General features: G+C 47.4%; 1 protein-coding gene across 1 annotated transcript in view; it reads left to right on the top strand.

The window, feature by feature from the left end:
* Positions 1 to 10,327: 10,327 nt before the first annotated feature.
* The window catches only part of PAX1 (paired box 1), an 8,820-nt gene continuing 8,655 nt past the window's right edge, over positions 10,328 to 10,492 (top strand). The window contains exon 1 of the mRNA XM_029917766.1: positions 10,328 to 10,490. Within this exon, the coding sequence (XP_029773626.1) occupies positions 10,328 to 10,490 (163 nt within the window). The remainder of the gene's footprint in view (positions 10,491 to 10,492) is intronic.

Below are 10,492 nucleotides of genomic sequence, written 5' to 3'. Positions count from 1 at the left end.
CCACTTACAACCAAACCCAATCCCTGGTTCACAAGACACTACGCTTATTCCCTGAGAGAGCTCCTCCCGCCCTTGTGCTTCCTCTGGGAGAAAGAACACATCCAGGAGGCAGACGAGCAAGAGCAAGGGAAAACCTTCCACAAGGGACAAGAGAACAAGAAAGTAAACACAGAAGTAAATGATCTTCTCTCTGACAAAGGAAGAGAGTGACATTACAGCTGGAAAAGCCAGAACAGGCGGTGAGCCTGTTAGTGCAGGGTCCAACATTTCTAGAAGAACCAGCTCTAATAAAAACCACAGTTCTTCATTATTATTGGAAAATTCTGGGCCAACTATTGATTTCCCTTCTTCCTTACTTTTCTCAAACTGGAGAGTTTACAGCTGCCACTCGACACCTCTGTTACTTGCCTTCCTCTGGCAGCACACCCTGTCTCCCCAGTGGGTGTCACTTTAGTGCCTCAAGCCAGTCCTGTGCAGTGCCTCAGAACCACAAAAGAATATGGCAAACAAATAGAAACTCAGGAAAATGCTTTAAGCTGTTTTCTTCTCAAGACACAATTTAATACAGTTTGATTTATAAATATTTCTATTAGCAAATCATCCACTGCATGTCTAACAGATGTCCTATTAAAGACACAAAAATTAAAATGTATTAGTTTCTTAAAAATGTGGAAAAATAATGTAATGAGAACAATGGCCACTGATTAACCTAACCACCTCCTGCTGTTAAGCATTTTCTGTGGTGGGAGCAAGTTAATCCTTACTGAGACCCTCTCTTGTAGGTGAGCCCACAGAGACTCACTGAAGTTAGGTCTCACTAAGTGGGAGAGCCTGGATTCCGCCGTGAGACTTGAGAACTTATAAGGGGCCCAGACTCATCAATATTGTGCTTTCTGTAGCTGGGTCATTTTCTGAGTTTGAGGTGCATAGTGCATTTTTGATCCAACAGATAGTGAAGCTTAGAGAGGATGTATAGATCCTGTGTGCCAACTCCACAATTCAAAACACACGATCTTGCCAGGACTAGTAGCTCTAATCACATTTGATCATAAATTTCCCCAACCTTCCCATCAGCTTAAATATTAGAGACACAAATAAAAGCTCTAAAGGCACCATGAGAACAGAGAGCCATCAGATTAAATCCCCATCCCCTCTGTGATGAAGGGCAGCGTGACTACAGCCTCAAATGCCAGAAGCACCTCAAACTTCTAGTGCGATTAAACTGCCATCAAACTGCACCTAAGGCTATTCACCCAAATTAAAGCTGTGCTGTTCCCCAAGCCCCAGCCAATTCCACCGCCCCTCTTCCAGAGTTACCTACGCCCCAGTTTAAACAGAAGAGAAGATGAAAGTGCCAGATTCGTTCTGCCCCAAATCGGTTGGCTGACATCTCAAACACGAACACATGTCCCGCACATGCAAAGACCAGCTCCTCCCAAAACGACCTGGCTTGTATTTTGTGAAATGTAATTACAGAAGAGACATGAAACCAAGCAGAATCTTGGCTCAACCAGAGGTGTTATTACCCAAGGAGAAATGGACAGCACCTCGGGTGCTGCCCCATTACAGGGGAGCAGATCTCTTGCCTGCTGGCCTGTCAAGAGGTGCTATTCCAAATGCTGAGTATTTCCCAGCCGGACAGCTATTAATTCAGGTATCCACTTTGCCAACGTCTTGATGCTTAGAAAGCCTGTCAAAACTCATTTTCTCAGCATACCCGGCTGTAAGGTCTACAGTCCTGTGGCTGTCTGTGTTTAGCATCTGTTACTGTCTTTTTACAACCCTTAACCTTTCAGCTTCTGGTTGTCAGTGAGAAACGCTGGATCATTTTAAAGGCATTTTAGTTTTTATTGTTACTGTTATTAATTTTCAGGCACCTTTGTGTTATTTTAACATTATCTAAGAATATAGTACAAACAGTATAATCTTATTAAAGTAGATGAATATAAAGCATTTTTTAAACATGATTGATACTTTCTAAAATACACATTTTAAAGTTTCAAGATTAAAAAAAAAAACAAGACCTAAAAGTCCCATAAAAATTAGTGTATTTGTTCTCTTGGTTGTAGTGGTAACCTAAAAACAAAAGTTTATTATACATGAAAAAGCTTTTTAGTTACTTATTTTTTTAAGTGTTTATTTTTGAGAGAGAGAGAGAGAGAGAGAGAGAGAGAGCGCGAGTGCACCCACCAGTGGGGGAGGGGCACAGAATAAGGGAGACAGACTCTGAAGCAGGCTCCAGGCTCTGAGCTGTCAGTTGCAGAGCCTGATGTGGAACTCGAACCCATGAACTGTGAGATCATGACTTGAGCTGGAGTCTGATGCTGAACCAACTGAGCCACTCAAGTGCCCCTAAAAAGGCTGTTAAAAACATACAATTACGGGGCGCCTGGGTGGATCAGTCAGTTGAGCATCTGGCTTCAGCTCAGGTCATGTCTCATGGTTTGTGGGCCCACATCGGGCTGTGCTGACAGCTAGCTCAGAACCTGGAGCCTTCTTTGAATTCTGTATCTCCTTCTCTCTCTCTGACTCTCCCCTGCTCACACTGTCTCTGTCTCTCAAAAAGAAATAAAAAAGCATAAAAAAATTTAAAAAATAAAAACATACAATTATAAAGTCAAGGACATATATATCCTGCAGCAATGGACTTACTCTCAGATTTTCTTGGAACTTGTTTAAAAATTAAGTGCAGGTTATATTTTGAAAATACACATAAGCTTATAAAACAACAAACATAAAATCAAACAAAGTGAATTGAATCTTACCATTTATTATCGAAGTGAGGCTAATCAAAATGAAAAGGGGTTTTCTTTTGATTAATTTCTGAGACCTTTTTAGAGAGGATAAGGTGAAATATTTTTCCTTCTTTCTCTTACCTCCTCCCTCCCCCCTCTGCTTTCTACCCTCCCTCTCATGATATTGACACTGCTGTTGTTATCACAAGTCAGCAATCTTGTGAGAAAGCAACCCCAGATCTATAATGCAACACTACCACTGACTTTGTAAAAAGTTGTCCTTTCCCCCAAACGCATGGCAATCAAATTATGCTAACCATACAGCAATAACCATGAAAACAAAGATTCAGTGTTTCTTAGATGCTACCAGAAGCTCGAGAGTTTTGTTGACCCTGCGATCTAGGGTACAGCATTACTTAGCAATGTTAAAAGTCTAGCTAGACTCCTTGAACAATGCAATTATTCTGACTCCTTTTGGGCCAGTGTTTTTTACTCATTGCCACATCTCCCAAAATTGATCTTCTTCAACGCAAGTGGCTGTCTATTTTTGCCTCCACAGAGGCTGCCACTCTCAGCTCACTGTGCAGGTGGTTAAACTTAGCCAGGAGGGTGTTATCACCTGTGTGGGACAGGGAGACAGAGGGTTCTCATTTTAAAAGACAGCAAACAGGCGAGAAAGCAGCAGTTGTCCTTTATAGCCATTTCCAGAGCCGGAATGACACAGTGTAAAAATGAATAGGAGGGATGTTTTAGTGGTGGATTTAAACATGTTTTCATGTGTCGTGTTAAGATGTTCACAGAGCTAAGTAGGGCTAGTCAGTCCTGCATCCCTGAAGACAATGGCAAAGCAAAAAGTATCACATTCTATTGACCCTTCCCTAAGGCAAACTTTAATGCACATTAGAATCACCCGGGCAGCTCTTCACAATTCTGGCATCCAGGCTGCACCCCAACAATCAACCAGAATCTCTGGGAGGAGGGACTCAGACATCAATTGTCTAAAGATCCCCCTGCCTCCCAGTGATTCTAATGTACAGCTACTGAGAGAAGCAGTGTCTTTAAGAACCCTTCGCATAAGCAAGACTGGCTGAAGTGGTCTTTATCCAAAGGCATAAACACTGAACAATGATTCTAGATGGCTGTGCAGTCGGCTTACTGCAGCACTGGGGACGAGCACTCAGCTCACGGTGGTGATGCGGGTCTTTTCCTGCATACAATCTGCAGACCCTGTCTAATATTTTCCATACCGGGCAATGAGATCACAAACTCCAAAACACTAAATCAAAACCGGAGGCATTACGGGTCTTCAATAAAACTTCATAGACCATATACGAGGGGGAGGGGGAGAAAATCAAAACCATCACCAAGCTGCAGACATGTTACATATACCTACACACACACACACACACACACACACACACACACACACACACACATATACATATATATATATATATATATATATATATATATATACACACACCCATGTATATATGTAGGTATACGTAGATGCCATTAGGATATTGCATCAATTAGACAGAAGGTATCAAGCAATAATTAGCTAAAAGTGACGAACTAGACTGGCAGTAAAATGTTACAAGAAAAATCCCATTGGTGCCTGAAAGAAAGCTCATCATAGAGAACACTTGATTTCTGACAAGGAAAATTATTTAAGTGGCATCACGGGGAGAAATAACGTCAGGATACGTACAAGAAAAGATTAAATGAAAATGAAAAAGATTCTACTTTGAGAATATGCAATTCCAGAGGCCTTCAAGGTTTCTGAGCTTATGCTACAGACAAACCCACAGTGACGGAACAAAGCCTTTATAGCAACGGAACAAAGCCTTTATAGCAACGTTTCTAAATAGTGTGGGGGCTGAGATAAAGTAACATCTAACTATGAATGATAATTTTAAGCACACAAGAAATAGGTAACCAAAAATGGGGACAGGACTCCTGCTTTCCTGTCTATCTGCCTGAGGGGAAGTTGAAAATCAACTAAAATCAACTAACGGCAGGTTTCAGTGTTCTTTTCTCTTTTGTGCCCAACCTATTATTACAACAATCATTCTGCAAACCTCTTCCTACCCACTTTCCAGCACCTGAATTATGGTTACATGTGGGTGCACAATCACATTCACTGTAGATTGAAGAGAACTGATCTTCAATCAGAAATCAGACAAATCCAGATAAATCAGGACTGGCTGGGCATTGTCTTTAATACAAGAAAAAGGACTCTTCTCTTGTTCTTCAGTTTCCATATCCTTGTTCATATCCAGGTTCTATGTTCACAGAGAACGAGAAACTTCCAAAGCATTTAAGGACAGCTCACTTCAAGCTGGTTCCAATTAAGCTGGTCAGTGTGAATGTCTCAGATGTGTCGATATTTGCAGCAGAGCAAGTCTGATTCACAGGGGCATCCTCCAGGCAGCAGGAAATCCTCGCCCACTGCTGCCCATGCCAGTCATCATGTAGGCAGGCATGCCATCACCCTCTCACTGCCCCCTTGAATCTGCCACTTCTATCTTTTGTACTTATGTGGCTACTCCCAGATCTCTCCTCTTCCAAGTACTCAGACCCTGTACAGGAGATATGCTCCATGGACATTTAAGTTTCCCAAATATTTCCACTTTAATATTGCTGTTTAGACTTTTAGCACTGTCACATAAACATTTTGGAGAGCTCACTGCAAAGGTGGAATTTTGACCAGTGCCCTAAGCCCTGTGCAGGATTTTATGTTGCTGGAATGAAATGATATAGATCTAATTAGACAGTATACATCATTACATATAAGGGGAAACTGATGCTTATCTGACCGTACCCATGGCCACAGAAAGGCGGGAGATTTAAGAATAAAGGAAACCCTGCATTTGGTGCCTATTTGAATAAACATGCAAGGATGAAAAGGATGCTGCTCCTTCAGAATGTTCAAAGAAACTTTCCCTCCTGCAAACGCACTGTTTACCTATAGTTTATTTTTATCATCCAAATGTGACATTTAAAATGTTTCTACTTCAAGAAAAATGTTACAAATGTAGTAGACCTATCGCTGCATCACATGATACAAAGTATCTTAGATCTTCATTTGCTACTCTCAATTTATCGTGTTTATTTCTTATGGGAGTTTCTTGCAGCTGTTTTTCTATTTTTCCCGCCAAGCCTTTGAACGGAATCGAGTGACTTTTATTATTCATGCGGAAAATACACATTTATTGTTTTGCCATTTCATTTTAGGAAAATGACAAAAAAATGTCTTGGCTTCTCTTCCCTTTCATTTCCAACAGCAAGCAGCCAGTGTAGACAGAGATGGCTCTCCTCTCCACCCCTGCGGACTTGACCCGCTTTCGACAGTAAACATTTCCAGGCTAGCAAATAAAATGCGAGGCTAGGCAAAGAATATGAACCCCACCTTGGTCACCAGCAGGCTCACTGGAAACAAGCCGTGAGACTGGTCGAGGATGATATATTTTGTTCTTATTTTAATGCTAATTGCCACTTTTTCAACAAACTCTATTTAGCCCTGCCGAGTGTGTGTCCTAATGTGGAGCGGCAGGTGCAGGGCACAATTCCCCCACCCCAATTCCCTGGGAGTTCACTTGGTTTGGAGGACGCACCCGCCCAGCATTCCGCAGGGGCTACCGGCAAATGGGGCAATTTAGCCTTGAGTCCTCCTCCCTCTTGCCCTGCCCCCACTCCCTCCGCCACGGCGGACCTTCCGGGTGGGATTTCATTGCTGAATCTCAAGTTCCCGTTTCCCAAGAGCCTTTCGCATGTTCGCGGAGGGTTTGCGATTGCCTAATCCGGGTCAGCTCTTCTTACTCATTACTGTTTTCCAAGTGTGGTGCGTGGAGTCTCTTTTGCAAATGGGAGGGGGCACAATATAACCTAGTGCATAAAACGCATAAAACGCGTGTGAAGCCTGCACTACTTTTTTTTTTTTTTTGAGAACGGAAAATTAAAAGACTCGGGTTGTTTGACTTTGATTTCTATCCACGCGATGCATGTTAACAGTGTTCTTAAACTCATAGCAGCAACTTGGGGACACAAGCAGGAGCAATTGTGGGCTTGGCAGGCCTGAAGCGTGGCTGTCGGAAGCAAGACCCCGGATCCTGACCCTGCTCTCTGGGCGGTGCCTGTACTGGTTCTGCGTCCCGGAGGAAGGGAAGGCTGGTGGCTACCGGCCGCTGGTAGTTAGGCCGGGCTTTCCTGCCCTCGGGTCCTTCCTTGCAGAACCGAAATGCAAACTTGGGGGCATCGGGCCCCGGGGTTGCTCCTTCGACCAAGCGGACCCGAGTCAGGCTTTCATGAGCGTGTTTAGATTTCTCCCTTAGGTCCTGAAATACAAGGCTTCCGGGAACACCGTGGCCTATTACGATTGGCATGTTTCGTTTGCACCCAAAAGGCTCCCAGAAACAATCCCACCAAAAATTAAAGCGACGCAGGAAACATTTAGTAGGGGCGACTGTCGCTCCCAGGATGACCTTGGACAACCCTTCCAGCCTCCGCCAGCACCCAGTCCCCCAAGGAGGCAGGCACTCTCTTCCTGCCTCATCTTTAACTCACGATTTCTGCGGCGTTTCCTCCCCTTTCTCTGCCTTGGGAAATCTGGGTCAGTTCCTGAGGCCATTCGGGGATCCTCGAATCCACCCCTTCGCTCCGCCGGGCGTCCAGCCCTCCTAGCTGGATCCATCCGGTCACAGGTTCCGGAGTGCTCCCTTAGCGTGACGGCTCCCTTGCCCCTGGGAAGCGCTCTTCACTCGGTTTCCCCGCTGCGCCCTGGGCGCTGAGAACAACTAAGCCAAATCTAGCCCGGCGTTCACATGGAACTACATTTTTTTTTTTTTTAACCTCTGCGGGCTCAGTGCCGGCCATGCCGCCGTCCCGTCGGCCATGCAAGGGACCATGCTGCATCCGAGACAGGTAGAAGACACGTTTCCTTTTCTCCGGCAATCTCGCACTTGGATCAATTACCTCGCCCCCAGGCCAGCCTAGTCGCCGCGGGAACCCGCTGAGTCGGGTCGGAGGCCGAAAGGGGGCGACAAATTGCAAGCTTTTGTGGGGACCGGCTGTGAGCAGGCTGCAGCAAGCGCTGTGTGGTCTGGGCAGCTAGCGGCTGGCTGCTGAGGGGTGGGGTGGGAGGGTGGATGTGAGATAGGAAGTGCGAGGCGGCGGGCTCTGACACCATAAAGAACTCTCGGGTCCAATCCTTCAACTGTCTCCCCCGCTCCGACGGCGCTCCCTCAGGGGAATGAGAAGGTCCTGTCCTGGGCTGCATCTCTTTGCCCGCGTCCAGCGCTCTGCTGGCAGAGGTGGGATGATGTTTCCCTGGTGGGGAGTTGTAAACCAGCTCTCACCGTGGCACCTCCGGCTTTATTTGCTCTTCTCTGAGCGTGCATGCCAACTCCTCTCCTACAGGAGAAAGAAACGGCTTTAGCTTCTTCATCTAGCCTAAGGGATGTACTGGGTTATGGGTTCTGTGGTTCCCAGGTCTAGGAACCAATCTTTTTGGTCTCCATTCCCCAACTTGAAATTCAGACAATGAAAGTCTAGATCGGGGACTAAGAGGTTGCAAACCACCTGGAGAGAACTGAGGGCGGGGGGCGGGAGCCCGCTCATGCCACTCGTTGCAGCCTCCGCCTCAGAATGCTCCACATCCTGTGTGAGCTCAGTTTTCTGCTCCGTGCCTTTGCAGAGCTGCTAACTCTGGTGTGCCCACCTTAATCCACACCGCCCCGTCTCCCCCATTGGTAACCCGATCCTGCATGGTCGGTTGTGCAGGCTTAGTCCAAATAGTTCTATTCCACCCCCCTTTCCCAGAGCTCTGTCTTATTCCCGGTCCCTGGCCTCCCAGAGGATCCCAGAGTCCGAGACTGCACTATTTTCTCAGTATGGCGGGAGGGAAGAGTTCTCACCTCTTCTGAACCTGGGTTTTATTTTTCGAAAGATAATTTTTTCCTGAGCCATTGCCCTCTGTCCAGACAGCCCAGGGTATAGGGCATAGGCCCTCCAAATTGACATATTTTGATATGTTAGCTAGGAGCCCTTGGATGCTCTTTGGCCCTGGAGCTGAGGGTCCAAGGATCGCTTAGTTCCCCAGCCTGAGCTGGTCGGGTGTGCCTCCGGAAGGGTTGTGGCTGGGCACAGTGCGCAGCTCTCTGCAGGCTCCCAAGTGCTAGAATCTCAGGGGATGGAGCACAAGGGGACCTTCCAGGGAGTTCTGAGCACTGAGTGCTCCTTCCTATGTCCCCCTTCCTGCTCCCACCATGTCAGTCAATGCCCTTGGTATTCACTGACCCTAAACTCGAATTCCCAGGTCCCAGCCTCCTCTTGTCAGTTCCAGAGCTTTCTCCCTTCATCTGTCATCTCTTGGACCCCATTGCATGACTCCTTCTGGGACTGACATCCTTGGTGACACAGATTTCCGGGAAGTCCTGAACTGGATGTTGACGCAGGTAGAAATGGAGAAGAGTTGATGGGAAATGCTAAGGTCAAAGAGTTTGGGCTATGCAAACCCGGAACACATAATGTCAAAGAAGGGACCATTCAGTGACTTAGTGAGGACCCCAGGAAGCCGCTGGGTGAAGGATGAGGCTAGGCCACCTGGGCAGGGAAGATTGTGGGGAACCCCGCCTGGAAGAAAGGAACTGCTTTTTAGGCCTACTGAGGAAGCTAGGTCATGCAACCTCCTACAGACCGCCAGGACAAGCCTGGAATCTGGAGAATGATGGATCCCTTTCTTGGGGAGCAGCGCGTGCCATCTATCAAAAATGAGTTTGGGTGGGTGAGCCTGTCTGCAGAAAGACAGAATCCATGTGCCCCTTTCACATCACTGAAATCACGCCACTATCCCAATGGAGTGGGTGGCAATTAAATATTGTAAAGATTTCCTGTGGTCAGGTTTGGGGTGTTGTCTAGAAATGGGACACGCAAGAGTCTGCTCAGGGGAAAATCGTCTTGGGCTGCAGTGCCCCCGCCCCCTCCCCGCAAGCACTCTGCACCACGCTGAACACTCACCATGACGAATCCATGCCTGGAGCTGGGGTACTGGCACCACTCTCTACAGGCCCCTAACCCGGGAAAGAGGCGGTAGACGCAGCCATATACTAAAGACCTTGCTAGGATCAACTTGTATCCTCTGCTATCTTAGCGGCAATGTTGGTGGAAGTGATAATAAAACTAAACCCCAGACTACTACTAGTGGAAACACTAGCACTAATGAATAGTCATCAATTTGAAATGACTATCCCCGTCATTCTCAAAACCGGAGGCGTAAGGGGCTTCGAGCGGAGCTGAGACCCTGAAAGGTCCCAGGTCCGGCTGGGGTTAGGATTGTGTGTGTGTGTGTGTGTGTGTGTGTGTGTGTGTGTGTGTAGGGGGGATGGGTTACGGAAGAGGGCCGAGGCGGGAGGAGGACAGGAGGAGGGGGTAGAGTTTCAGGCCCGGGAGGGGGGCGCTGGGTGCAGTGACGGGAACCAATAAGCTGCCAACTCGCGCGTCTCCGGCGTGACTGCCGAGATTGACGTGGAGGACACGTCAAATTGATCCCCGCACGCCGAAGCCTCCCGGTCAGACGAATTTCTCCTAATCGGATGAAGTTCACTCTAGGCCTGGGGTCGCGGGCGTGGAGAGTGTCCTGGGAGCGCCCGGGGGAGGGCGGCTGCGCGCTCGGCGGCGGCGCCCGGCGCGTTTCCAGCCCGCGGCCCGGCCGCCGCGGCTGTCGACTCGCGCGCGCCCTCCCTCTATGCCTGTCCGGC

This window comes from Suricata suricatta, chromosome 12 (genome assembly GCF_006229205.1).
Source record: "Suricata suricatta isolate VVHF042 chromosome 12, meerkat_22Aug2017_6uvM2_HiC, whole genome shotgun sequence".
Classification (NCBI taxonomy): Eukaryota; Metazoa; Chordata; class Mammalia; order Carnivora; family Herpestidae; genus Suricata; species Suricata suricatta.
Note: the sequence above shows the minus strand (reverse complement) of the source record. Positions and strands in the feature narration are given on the sequence as shown.